Source organism: Mesocricetus auratus, unplaced genomic scaffold (genome assembly GCF_017639785.1).
Source record: "Mesocricetus auratus isolate SY011 unplaced genomic scaffold, BCM_Maur_2.0 Super-Scaffold_100025, whole genome shotgun sequence".
Classification (NCBI taxonomy): domain Eukaryota; kingdom Metazoa; phylum Chordata; class Mammalia; order Rodentia; family Cricetidae; genus Mesocricetus; species Mesocricetus auratus.
In genome coordinates, this window is record NW_024429206.1 from 25120044 (window position 1) to 25134149 (window position 14106).

General features: G+C 51.8%; 1 protein-coding gene across 5 annotated transcripts in view; it reads left to right on the forward strand.

Moving 5' to 3' along the window:
• Positions 1-14106, forward strand: part of Mlxipl (MLX interacting protein like) — a 51724-nt gene that overhangs the window by 16846 nt on the left and 20772 nt on the right. For 2 of the 5 annotated variants that reach the window (XM_040731407.1, XM_040731408.1), the window contains exon 2: positions 10388-10494. Coding sequence is in view for 2 of the 5 variants with exons in the window: in XM_013120802.3 (XP_012976256.1) it covers positions 3021-3313; positions 10388-10494 (400 nt within the window). In the remaining 3 variants the exon portion in view is untranslated. Of the gene's footprint in view, positions 1-2971; positions 3314-10387; positions 10495-11728; positions 11857-14106 lie in introns of those variants that run through there. The other 3 variants (XM_040731409.1, XM_013120802.3, XM_005080357.4) reach the window with 3 other exon arrangements.

The window sequence follows — 14106 nt, forward strand, 5'->3', positions numbered from 1 at the left end:
CCTCCAAAGTCACAAAGAAACCCTGTCTCAAAAAACAAAAACAAAGACAAAAAAGTGAAAAACAAATATATATTAGCTATTTTTTGTTTTTTGTTTGTTCATTCGTTTCGTAAGACAGGGTTTTGGCTATCCTAGAACTCACTATGTAGATAGACCAGGCTGGCCTCGAACTCACAGGGGTCCTCATGCCTCTGCCTTCTGAGTGCTGGTACTAAAGGCTTGAGCCACCAAGTCTGGCCACATTTGCTTTTAAGGGGGGGGGGGAGAGTTGGACTGTCATGAGGAACAAATTCTTGGTTCTGACTGGAAATTTGCCATCTAGTGGGAAAGAGAGGCCAGTGCACCCACTGTGAGTCTCCGCAGATGGAAATCCAACTTGTAGTGATTGCAGCCAGGGCGTGGGGATGCAAGCAATGTGAGCAGTCTAGGGGAGAAACCTCAAGAAGCAAGCCTGGGAGGCTGAGGTGGTGTCAGGAAGAGTTGTCGGGGAAAACCGGGTCTCCATACCCGGTCAGGAGTCGTCGTGTAACCTGTGGACCGTGAACCAGACGTATTTACTTAAGAGGCTGTGAACTCTGAGCATCGGGTACCAGAGGACAAGTGAGAAAGACACTCAGAGGGGAACCAGGCCAGGTTACTCCATGCCACCCCGGAGCGGCGTCCTGTCATGCCATGTCATGCCACTGTGGACAAAACCAAAAGTTTGGGAGCCTTGCATTTGCTGCAATCTACAGCGGTTTTTATTGTTATGTTGAGGTTTTTGTTTCAACTTTTTTTATGTTTATCGTGTTTATTCATGTATGTGTGTGTGAGTGAGTGTGTGTGTGTGTGTGTGAGAGAGAGAGAGAGATAGAGAGAGAGAGAGAGAGAGGGCACGTGTGCCAACAGTGCTCACGGGTGAAGGTCGGGGAACAACTTGTGGGAGCTGGTTTTCTTCTCCTACCATGTGGGTTCCAGGGACTGGCCATCAGGCTTAGCAGCAAGCATCTTTACCCACTGAGCCATCCCATGGGCCCTGTTTTATTTTGGAAGGAGAGGGTCTCACTATGTAGCCCCAAGCTGGCCTCAAACTTGCATGTAGCCACGCATGACTTTGAACTCCTGATCTTCTGCCTATTTCTCCAGTGCTGAGATTGTAGAAGTGTGCGCCACACCTGATTTACGAAGTGCTGGGAGATCAAACCCTCAACTTCCTACTTGCTGGACAAGCACTCTACCTACCGAACTACAGGCCTCGCCTGTAGACAGGTCTGGACTGTCTGTGTAGACACAGTTGGCCTTCAAATTTGATGATGCCTCTGCTTCCGCAGTGCTAGGAGGTTTATAAGCAAGCCTATCTTTATTTTCTTCCTTTCCCCCACTTTTCTTTTGAATCAGGGTTTCTCTGTGTAGCCTTGGCTGCCCTGGAACTTGTAGAGCAGGCTGGCCTCAAACTCACAGAAATCTGCCTGTCTCTGCTTCCTGACTGCTGGGTCTAAAGGCGTGTGCCACCACTGCCCAGTTCTAAGCCTATCTTTTTTCTTGTCTTTTCTTTATTTCTTTTTGTTTGTGGGGGTGATTTTGAGACAGGGTTTCTCTGTGGCTTTGGAGGCTGTCCTGGAACTCGCTCTTGTAGACCAGGGTGGTCTCGAACTCACAGAGACCCGCCTGCCTCTGCCTCCCGAGGGCTGGAATTAAAGGCATGTGACACCCGCGCCTGGCTCTAAGCCTATCTTTTTTTATTGCTGAGGTCTCTAAATGTTTTCCTCTTGGCCTGGAATGTAGAATTGAGGTACAAACATTTAAAGAGAAACTGATGATTGAGGCGTGTGTGATGAGGTAGAGTCACCCATGATCCTTCCACCCCACTCAACCAGAGAGAAAATCCGTGGAATACAACTTGGGGTAGGAGTCCTGGGTTACTTAAAACAACATTTGAACCAACATCGACACATTTAGATCAGGCTTTGAGATACTTGCCTGTGTTTTCATTCCTGTGTGGTGTGCCTCAGACAAGGGAATTTTTGTTTGTTTGTGCAGTGCAGAGGATCGTATCCAGGACCTTGTGAATATTAGGTAAGCTTTCTACCACTGAGCCATCCGTAGCTGATGCCTCAGAAAAGCACTTTTACCTGTTCAGTTAGGTAGCCTGGTGTTTGTCCTTAAAAAAAAGAAAGAAGAGAAAAGAGAGACAGGAGCAGAAGGTAGTCCTCAGGGTCAGTGAGAGAACTCCCTGAGCAGAAAGCCTGCCTGAGGACAGGGGAGGTGGTCTAGAAGGGGCGGGCTCTCTGGGACCCCCTTCTGAACTTTACTCAACAGGTGTAGGACAGTCATCAGAGGACTTGGGTGCAAGCTAACAGAGCACTGAACTCACTATGAAGCAGACAGTGATCTTGGACTTTTGGTATTTCATTTAGTTATTTGGTGTTTATGTGCTTGGTAACTTGTGTCACACACACACACACACACACACACACACACACACACACACACACACACACGTGTGGAGTTCAAAGACCACGTTAAGAAATCCAGTATCTTCTTCCACTGTGTGGGTTATGGGGTTGGAACTCACGCTGTCAGGCCTGGCGGCAAACCTTTATCTGTTAGCCATATTGTCGGCTGTGACTTAGGATCTTTTTGCCTTTGCCTACCAGTGCTAAGATCACAGACCTTTGCCACCACGCCAAGTTTCTGTGGGGGAGATGATCGAACCCAGGGCTTCGTGTGTTCTAGGCCAGCACTCTTATCTGCTGAGCTGCAGCCCCATCCCCGGTCAGTCATTTTGAGACCTGAGAAGTAGAGACTAATAAGGGCTCATAACAGAAAGAAAGGCACTGCATTGCCCAAGCTCCAGGACCAGTGTTTTCATACCTGGTTCACTGATTATGCTAATTTAAGCCCCACCCACCACCACCAAAACACGCCCACATCGAGGACCTATCAGGAAGACAGGGCGTGGCCATGTTAATAGGGCCCCTCAGGGTACGTTCGATCAGCCTGCTCCCCAGAGCGCAGGGGAGTTGGCTGTCATAGTGGTCATGGCGCGCGTTCTGGAGGATCTAGCTGTGGACTTGCAGGTGCCCCGGGTCGTCCCCTGCCCCGATTCGGACTCGGATACAGACTCGGAGGACCCGAGTCTCCGGCGCAGCGCGGGTGGCTTGCACCGATCTCAGGTCATCCACAGCGGACACTTCATGGTGTCCTCGCCGCACAGCGACTCGCTGAACCGGCGACGCGACCAGGAGGGGCCCATGGGGGTCTCCGACTTCGGGCCGCGCAGCATCGATCCGACACTCACCCGCCTCTTCGAGTGCTTGAGCCTGGCTTACAGGTGAGGGCGGACCGAGTCCCGGCTTTCCGAGGGGTACCGCGCACTGGGGCTCTGGTCCCACGCTGCTCCGGGGAACTCGGGACACAAGCTAGGCATCCTCCCCCTTCCCCCGGTCCTAAGCCTCTGACCCTCGCGAATCATGCGTTCTATCACCTGCTCGCGGCGCCACTCTCGCGCCCGCAGCTTCTGCAGGGCCTGGTGCGGTTGGGCCCCCCCCTCCCTGGTTCTTGGCTTCTGCCCGTAAGAAATGCCGGGGTGTCCCCCACACTCCCCAAGCTTTAAGCCATCCCGTCCCCTCCCTCCATCAGTAGTCCCCGCCAAGTTCCACTCATTTCTCTGCAGGCTGCGGTTCTCCGGCGATTGCCCTCGTAAGCCAGTGCCAACTTATATGGAGATTGTTTCTTCCCGACGGCCCGCAAACCTTTTGTTTGGTTTGATTTAGCTGGGTGATGCAGTCTCACTCTGAAGTTCAGATGGAGTGGAGCTAGGTAGCCCAGGCTAGATTCCCATCTCAGTCTTCCAAAATACCGGGATTACAGGCTTGAGCCATCACGCCTGATTTAGAACGCTATGTCAAGGTTGGCGGGAAGAGGGTGCCCGGGACCTGTCCAGAGCCGGCAGGGGGTGCTGTAGTCCGCCTTGCGCGGGACTGGGGAAGCCTGGTCTCCCCGAACCCGGTATCTGTGGGAGGCTGTAACGCAGCCAGGAACCCCCTGCTACGGCTCAGAGTTCCAGGGCCGCACCCAGCTCCAGCCCCACCTACGAGTCCCAGAGGAGGGCACGAACTGGGGTCCTGGCCCAGTGCCCTGGAGCAAAGTTCCCGGGAGCAGAGGGACCAGGATAAATTATCAACCGAAAACAGTAGGGGAGGAAGGGGGATCGGCCGGCCTTGATCTTTCCTCTCTGTAAATATCACTCTTCTTCAACGAGCCTCCTCCCTTTCGTAGAGCCCACTGGCTGTGCAGACCGGCACCTGCAGCCCCATAGGGGACCTGGGGCAGGGGTGGGGATTGCGGAAGAGCGTGGCCTACCTCGTGGCGGCAGAGCTGCGCGACCCCATTGGCTGGAGGCAATGTAACCTTGGCCCACATGTTCTGGCCTCCAGCCCGGATCATGTTGCAACCTGATAGTTGAGGGCGCTGAGACCGATGTGGAAAGTTCAAATTCCTTGTCCCCCTCCCCCTCCCCCGCCCTTGGACATCATGAGACTCCCTGGGAAGGGGGCATCTAAGGTCTCAGACTGCAAGATGCAGCTCACACTGGAACAGTGTTTTAACTATCTAAAGATTCCCAGTTATTGGGGTTACACGGAGGAGAGGGGGTATCCCTCCCCCGCCCTCTCTCGGCGAGACAGGGTTTAACACTGTGGACCAAGCTGGCCTTGCACTCACTGTATAGCAGAGACTGGCCTGGAACTTGGTAGCAGTTCTGCTCCCGGCCTCCCCAAGGCTTGGGATTGCAGGCATGAGCCACAAGAAACCTAGGGTTCCCAGTTTCCCCCCCCAAAGGGTCTCCCGTTTCCCAACCACTCCCAACTCGGGCTTCCTGCTTTGTCTACACAACACTCACTTGGGCCGGCTTGCTGGGCCTCCAGCTCAGACTGTGAGCAGCCAAAGGGGAGAGGTTACAGGGAAAGGGTACTAGGAGGGACAGAGCGCACTCCCTGAACTGCTCTCTTCTGTGGCCAGGGTGGAGAGTGCCGCGTTTTCAACTCCAAAAGCCCGAACATGAAATTCTCTTAAATGGGGTTCTAAGCGCCGAGGACGGGGGTGACTACACAGGAGTCTTTGGTTTTATACCCTTGGTGAAGGAGAAAAACAATTGTGGGCTGGGAGATTGACTCTGCGAGTGATGGTCCTCGCATCGACATGGCTGGAGAGCATAGACGCCACTAAATTGTCCTCTGACCTCCACAAGCCAGGCATGCACTTCCCTTCCAATAATAAATAAAAATAAAAACAAAAGCAAACACCCCGCGTGCAAGCTCATAAGCCATGCATGGTCAAGCATGCCTGGAGTCCCGGAACTCAGACTGAGGAAGGAGGGTCGGGAGGTCAGGGTTATCCTCTGCTGCCTAGGAATTTAAGGTTCAAGGCTAGCCCAGGATACACGGGATCCTGTCTCAGATAAATAAATAAACCAGCAAGCAAATACAAACTCAGAGTAGAAGGCTCCCAAAGACCCCCTGTAATAGGGGTTCTCTGAAGCAAAGGGGATTTGAGAGGCTGGCGACTCTCTGAAAGGTGGGGGCGGGCGGCCAGGCAGGGGGTCAGTGGTGGGCGGAACTGGTCCCTTAGACAGGGAGAAGGACAGCCTGCAGAGGCCTGGGTGCCTCACCCTCGCCAAGGAGCACTCCTGGCACTCTGTGTTCCCTGGTTCTGTGGGTGGAAGCCCCAGGGAGGACAGCTGTAAAAGTTCCAAGGAGGCGCTTGTCTAGGGAGTGGTGGCATGGGTCTGTCATCCCAGCCCTGCAGGCTGAGGCAGGAGGGTTAGTATCCAGACCGGCCTGGGCTGCATAGCGAATCCCCTGTGTTAAACAAGCACACTGACAAAAAAGAAAGAGAGAGGGAGGGAGGGAGGGACGGAGGGAGGGAGGGAAACAAAGGGACTGGGGAGAGAGCTGTGTTGGTAAAGTATTTGCCTTCCAAGCCTGGGGCCTGAGTATAATCCTCAGAAACCACAGAGCAAAGATCGGGGCTTCCCTGTGTGTCGTGTGGCCCCACTACTGAGCCCACAGACGGATGCCTGAGGCTCCGTGGCCAGCCAGCTTAGTTTACATGGTGGGTGAGTTCTGGGTCAGTCTCAAAAACCAGGGTGGATAGCTTTTGAGGAACTGTAGTTAAGATTGTCCTCTGGTGCCAGGTGGTGGTGGTGGTGGCGGCAGCGGCGCACTCCTTTAATCCCAGCACTTGGGAGGCAGAGGCAGGCAGATCTCTGTGAGTTCAAGGCCGGGCTGGACCGAAAGCCTCCAAAACAATACAGAGAAATCCTGACTCGTAAAAAACAAAAAACAAAACAAAACAAAAAAAGATTGTCCTCTGGTTTAATACCAGCACTTGGGAGGCAGGCAGATCTCATTGAGTTCGGAGCCAGCCTGGGCTACAGAGCAAGTTCCAGGACAGCCAGGGACTGTTACACAGAGAAACCCTGTCTCGAAAAACAAAACAAAACAAAAAATTGTCCTCTAGTCTCCACAAACATACCCTGCCCCTCCCTCCTCCCTCTCCCTCCTCCCTCTCCCTCCTCCCCACCTCACCTCTGAGGTTTTCTGCTCCCCCCCATTGCTCACAGCTTTTGAACTTTGGCCCTAGATTTTTTTTTTTTTGCACCAGACCAAATTCTTCCTCTCACAACCAAATCCTTTCTTTTTGACTTAGATATTATCTATTATCGTGGACTCATCTCCCTCAGCCTAGGCTACCGCGCCTCTGAGGGAGCTGAAGGAGACACGGCAGCACTAGGCTGAGGGAGGACCCTGGGTGAGCAGAACCTAATGGTTGCTGAGATACACACAGGAGCCACAAACTTAGGAGTGTCTCCCACCCGCCCACCCCACCCCATCAAAGCTCTCCCAGGAAGGACCAGTGTCCCCCACCTGCCCCACACCACCCCATCAAAGCTCTCCCAGGAAGGACCAGTGTCCCCCACCTGCCCCACACCACCAAAGCTCTCCCAGGAAGGACCAGTGTCCCCCACCTGCCCCACACCACCAAAGCTCTCCCAGGAAGGACCAGTGTCCCCCACCCGATCATGTTGCTTTGCTGGACAGATGGTATTTGTCTAGCTATGGGAGGCAGGGGGCCGGTCATCAGGGTAGGGTGGCCTATTTGGGTAATGAAGCCTGTTGTGTCCTGAGGTGGGAAGCCCCTGCCACACCACATCCTGCACCCTGGAAGCCACCATTATCCTAAAGCAAATACTGGAGCCTGGAGACCAGAAAGGAGAGGAGGCCAAATGACCCATGTGCTCAGGGTAGAGCAGGAAGAGACACAGGGAGTCGGGTGGCCGCCTACCCTCCCCTTACCCGTATCATGAGAGGAGCCACTAGGAGAGCAGGCCTGACGTGTGTGTGTGTGTGTGTGTGTGTGTGTGTGTAGTTCGGGGTGTAATCCAGGTCTTGTCCAATTCCTGGGAAAACTTTCTGCCACCAGACCACACCCACATCCCCTCACTGGGACATTCTAGAAAGAGCCACTCGCCCAGTGCCAGCCTGGCTTTCTGAAAGCCTGAACCTTAGGGGCCTCTCTGAGCAACGAGTGGAAAGACAGACCAGAGGGACTTGGATGCAAGCTCAGCTTATAGACCGTGAGGAAGGAAGGTAGGAAGGGATAAGGGTGAAACAGGAAGGTGTCCAAGACCCTTATCGTCTCCATCTTGGCCTTTGGGTCAGCTTGAGGTGGTGATAGCTTGGCCTGTCCTCAGAGGGACCTTCAGAGTTGAAGGCATTACCTATGTACACCCCCTTCCCATCGGGCGCTCCGTGGACCCCTAGGTTAAGGTCAGGGCTAAGATTCTTTTTCCATGCTGTCTTTCCTTTGACAAAATGATTCTCCCATTATGCTACCTGGGAGGAAGGCGTGGCTTCTGCTTCCTCTAGACACACTTCCAGGCAAACTGTCCCTCCTCTCCTGAGTCTCTCATGGACCTAGGGGAGCCATTCCAGGCAAACTGTCCCTCCTCTCCTGAGTCTCTCATGGACCTAGGGGAGCCAGTAAGACTGACAAGCACAAAAGGGACTGGTTGCGAGGGCATGGTGAGACACACATTAAATTGCACTCAGGAGGCAGAGGCAGGCGGATCTCTGTGAGTTCATGGCCAGCCCGGTCTACAGAGTGAGTTCCAGACCGGCCAGGGATACACAGTAAGAATCTGTGAATTCTTACGATGTCCCTTTGGGAGTGTCTCTTTCCTTCCTGGCCCTCAGGGAGACCATTCCCACCCATGAGAAGTGGCCGTTGGGGGCTGCAGAGATGGCTTAGTTGGTTTGGAGGACTCACTGCTCTTGCAGAGGATTCAGGTTTGGGTCCCAGAACCCACGTGGCACCTCACAGTCATCTGTAACTCCAGCTCCAGGGAATCTGATGCATGTATGCAGTACATGTAGACACTCATACACATAGCATAAAAATAAGTAAAAATTTTACCTAAAAAAAAGTGTAAGAAATGGATATGAGAATCTGACTACAAAGGCACATAAATGTGATGCCAGCACTCTGAAGGCAGAGACAGGAGGATCAGGAGTTCAAGGCCAGCCTTGGCTACATATTGAGCCCAAGATTACATACTCTAGACTTAACTCTGTTGTCAGAAGACTAGGTAAGACCCTCTCTCAAAGACAAAAGCAGGGAGGGATGTGAGAACCCTTCATGTTGGTACACACCTCCTATAACTGCAATACTGAGGATGCTGAGGCAGAAGAATTTCTTTGGTTTGGGGGTTTTCTTAAGATTTATTCAGTGTTCTGCAGGCCAGAAGAGGGCACCAGATCTCACTACAGATGGTTGCGAGCCACCATGTGGTTGCTGGGAATTGAACTCAGGACCTCTGGAAGAGCAGTCAGTGCTCTTAACCTCTGAGCCATCTCTCCAGACCCAACTTCTTGGGTTTTGAAGAGGTTTTTTATTAGCATATACTAATTATACAAGAGCGCATTTCATTATGGCATTTTTATGCATGCATGTAATGTATTTGGATTACACTCTCTTGTCTTCTCCCATTGTATCTCTCATCCTTCCCTTTCTTAGTTCCTTCCATTTCCACCTCTTACTTTTTTATATGGTGGGCTTGGAGGGGGTTCCCCTGTGTAGCCCTGGCTGTCTTTCCACTCTGTAGACCAGGCTGGCCTTGAACTCACAGAGATCCGCCTGCCTCTGCCTCCCGAGTGCTGGGATTAAAGGCGTGCGCCACCACTGCCTGGCATCATGTTTTACAATTTTAAATAACTTTCATTTATTTTGTGTGTTTTGTGGGAGTAGGGTGAATGCCTTGGTGTGGTGAGTCAGAAGACACCTTGTGGAAGTCTGTTCTATAGCCTTCCACCACGTGGGTCATGGGATCAAACTCGGGTCATCAGGCTTGGCAACAAGCCCCCTTACCTGCTGAGCCATCTAGCTGGCCCTTTTACTTGCTTTCGTTGTTGTTAACTAGGGAGTTTAAGGTTGCTATAGGGTCATGGCTGAGGGGTTACTTATAGGAGCATGGGCACCCCGCCTTTTTCTCTACTGCTGTGGAAACGTTCTCACCCTGCTAACTGCTTGTAGATCCTCAGTGAGAAACAGGGCCTCTAAAGTCACCCTCAGTGAGGAGCGGGGCCTTTAGGGTCTCTGTGGCCATGAGGCAACATGATTTTTAATTTCAGGCCAACTTTTGGGCTGGAGCGGTGGCTCAGTGCATAAGAGCACTGGCTGCTCTTCCAGAGGTCTCAGGTTCAATTCCCAGTACTCACATGGCTGCTCACAACTGTTTATAATTCCAGTTCCAGGGGATCTGGCACCCTCACACAAACATGCAGGCAAAGCACCAATGCACATAAAATAAAATTAAATTAAAACAAAAGAAACTTGACCGGGCGATGGTGGCACACGCCTTTAATCCCAGCACTTGGGAGGCAGAAGCAGGTGGATCTCTGTGAGTTCTAGGCCAGCCTGGTCTACAAGAGCTAGTTCCAGGACAGCCTCCAAAACAATACAGAGAAACCCTGTCTCGGAAAACAAAAAACAACAACAACAAAAAAGAACCTCTTTCCCCTTTTACACACACACACACACACACACACACACACTGAATGTGAAAGCTCTTCCTCTTGAGGCCAGTGGACAGTGCTACTTTGCAAACAATTGGTAAGAAGTACCTGCCTTTGAGTGGGAGGAGATAACCAGTAGACACGGGGTGGGGTCTGGATGGCTTTTTATAAGGTTTGACTTCAGGGTAGGAATTTCAGGCATGTTAGATAGTAGACAGGATTTGGGGATTCTGGGGAGATTCCAGTCATAGATGGAAGGCTACTACAGAAATGCCTCCATCTTCTCTCTCCCTGCCCAACCCTGATATCTTTCCTCTCATCCTCTCCAACAGTGGCAAGCTGGTTTCTCCCAAGTGGAAGAACTTCAAAGGCCTCAAATTGCTGTGCCGGGACAAAATCCGCCTCAACAACGCCATCTGGAGGGCCTGGTACATTCAGTGTGAGTGGGTGCCATGTGTCCCTTGGGGTTGGGGAGGGACTCTTTCTAGCCAGAGGGCGCCATTGATAGAACCCAGAGCCAGCACCTGCGGAGCCCGTGATGCCAGCAGATGGGGAGAGCAGGCCTTAGTGCAAGGACTCCTGACAGCCGCTGACCTTCAGAGGTTCTTGAGGGATAATTGCCAAAGGTCACTTTCTACTGTGAGAAAGGGTGAAGCAGGGGGCACCTTGGAAGCTTTGAAGGAGGCTGCAATGGGGTGCCAATTCAAGACCCGTTCAGCAGCCCCTTTACCAAGTAAGCTCCTTGGGATTATCTGGTAAAAGAAGCCAGTTAGGGCTCAGGGGTAGAGCCCCTGCCTAGAATCCCCCAGTGAGGGGCTGGGGTGTGGTTCAGTAGTAGAGCCCCTGCCTAGAATCCCCCAGTGAGGGGCTGGGGTGTGGCTCAGTGGTAGAGCACCTGCCTAGAATCCCCCAGTGAGGGGCTGGAGTGTGGTTCAGTAGTAGAGCCACTGTCTAGAATCCCCCAGTGAGGGGCTGGGGTGTGGTTCAGTAGCAGAGCCACTGTCTAGAATCCCCCAGTGAGGGGCTGGGGTGTGGCTCAGTGGTAGAGCCCTGCCTAGAATCCCCCAGTGAGGGGCTGGAGTGTGGCTCAGTGGTAGAGCACTAACCTAGAGTCCCCCAGTGTGGGCCTGGTGGAGCCATCCAGTGGTAAAATGTCTGTCTAGAATCCACCAGCGAGTTAGGGGCTGGTGTGTGGACTAACAGTAATACACTTACCTGACATGGTCAAGCCCCTGGGTTCCATTTCCTTACCACAAAAAGGGTATGTGTGGGGACGTTTACATCCCCACTAGATGGGCACACATACACTGTTGGCTCTGCAGGGATTTATCTCTTCCTTTTCCCTCCTTGCTCTCCCCAGCCCGCTCCCTCCCTCCAGCTCTCCCTCCCTCCCTCTACTGCTCTCTGTGCATGTCTTCACAAGTGCACAGGTATACATACACACAGGCAAAGGGTCAGCCTTCGCTGTTATTCTACCTCATTGCCCCAGGATAAATAGGTTAGGCCAGGGAAGTGAGCCCCAGAGATCTACTGGGATCCCAAGCTTGCACCAGCTTCTTTTTCTTTTTAACATAAATGTGGGGATTGAACATTGGTCCTAATGCTTCCAAAAATTTTACTGACTACACCATCCTCAGCAACCCAGCAACCCCATCTCTCTCTTTTTTAAACAGGGTCTCATATAGCCCAGGTTAGATTTGCATTCAGTGTGTAACCGAGGGTGACCTTGAACTCCTCATCTTCTTCCTCCCCCCCCACCTCCTGAGTGCTGGGAGTACAGAGGAACACCACCTGGCCCACTGTGAGCGTTTGTTTTATTTCCTTTCTCTCCTCCTCCTCTCCTCCCTCCTTTTTAAAAAAGATTTATTTATTTATTATGCATACAATGTTCTGCCTGCAGGTATGCCATGGTGAGCCACCATGTGGTTGCTGGAAATTGAACTCAGGACCTCTGGAAGGGCAGCCGGTGCTCTTAACCTCTGAGCCATCTCTCCAGTGCCCCCCTCCCCACTTCTGTTTTTTTGTTTTTTGGGTTTTTTTTTTTTTGGTTTTTTGAGACAGGGTTTCTCTGTGGCTTTGGAAGTTGCCCTGGAACTCACTTTGCAGACCAGACTGGCCTCGAACTCACAGAGATCCACCTGCCTCTGCCTCCCGAGTGCTGGGATTAAAGGCGTGCGCCACCAACGCCCGGCTTTCCCCACTTCTTTTGAGACAGAATTTTACTATGCATCCTTGACTGACCTGAAACTTGCTCTGTAGACCAGGAGGGCTTCAAACTCTGCCTCCTAAGTGCTGGCATTAAAGACATGAGCCACCATGCCAGGCTTTTCTAAGTTTTTTTTAAGTGTTTATTTATTGGCCATGTCTATACATATGTGTATAGCTGAGGAGGCTCCATGGATGTGGGGAGGAGAGGCTCATTGTCATTATGATCTTAGTGGCAACATCTTATAACAAACCCTGGTGTGATGGTTCAGACCCTAGCTACCCTGCAGGCTGAAGAAAGAAGATCTCAAGTTCAAAACCGGCCTGTGTAACTTACTGGAACCATATCTCAAAAGAAAAAGTAAAATGTGAGCTAGAGGTGTAGCTCAGGGTACAGTGCCAGCCTAGAATCCCCCAGTGAGGGGCTAAGGGTATGTACGGCTTGGCATGGTTTAGCAGTGTCACACTTGCAAAGAATTCAGGAGGCCCGAGGTTCAATATTCAGCATTACAATCAATCAGTCAATCAGTCAACTAATCAATCAATGAATAAATAAATAAATTTGAAAAATTAGGGATCTGGAAGGCCAGCTGGGCACAGCTTCTGCCCACCATGAGGTTCCAGGGGCTGGACAGATGGATCAGTGGTTAAGAGCACTTGCTGCTCTCCTAGAGGACCTGGTTCAGTTCCCAGCACCGACACAATGACTCCCAACCATCTGCAGCTGCAGTTTCAGAGTCTCTGATGCCCTCTTCTGACTTCCATAGGCACCAGGCACAGCTACATACATAGAGGGAAAACACTCATACACATAAAATGAAAAAGCCTTTAAAGACTTTTAAGTTTTTTGCTGAGTGGTGGTGGTGCACACCTTTTATCCCAGCACTCGGGAGGCAGAGGCAGGAGGATCTCTGTGAGTTCCAGGCCAGCCTGGTCTACAGAGTGAGTGCCAGGACAGCTAGGCAAGGTTACACAGAGAAACCTTGTGTTGAAAAAAAAAAAGATTTTAAGTTTTTAAAAAGGTGATTGCGATGATGTGGGCCTGTAATTTCAACTGTTGTAGAGGCTGAGGCAGGAGGGTGACAGGTTGAGCCCAGTCTGGACTACACATGGAGACTGTATAAAAACAAAAAATGCATAAAAGAGGGCAGGCAAGATGAGTTGGTGGATAAAGGTGTTTTCTACTGAGGCTGTCGGCCTGAATTGGATTCCCCAGACCCATGTGAAGACAGAAGGAGAAAGTTCTTTTCTGACCTCCGCACATGTGCCATGACACACATGTGCTCTCCTCCTTGCCACACAAAATAAATAAACACAATAAAACATAATAATGTAGCTTGCCGAGACTCTAGGTTCAGTGTCTGCCAAGTCCTGTGGAGGAAACCTGTCTTCCACCCCTGCAGAAAGTGCCATTCTCCTCTCACCCACCAGGCGGCGCTGTAGCCCTTCCAGGTCTCTAACTTCACCCTGGCTGCAAGCTTCCCGCTTTGTCCACCACTCCTCATCCATGCTCCCAAAGCCTCTTGGTTTTGGCGCTGCCAGGGCGCTTCGCACCTCTCCCTGGATAGGAGGGGCTTTCCACTTCACCTTATCTGTCCCAGGTTTATTTGTTTTCCTTATCTCTGCTGCTCCGGAGCAGCGCTGATTTATCCCCGAGTCTCCATCCCAGCGTTGGCCCCTGCAAAGGTGCAAAGGGTTGGGTATTGAACGGTAAAGAAGGAAAGAGCACTACCTAGAATCCCCCAAGCGGGAGCCTGGGGCGAGGCGCAGTGGAAGAGCAACTGCATGGAGGACATGATTGGCGTTAAATAAAGCATGGCACAGCCCTGTGCAGAGAACAGAGTCC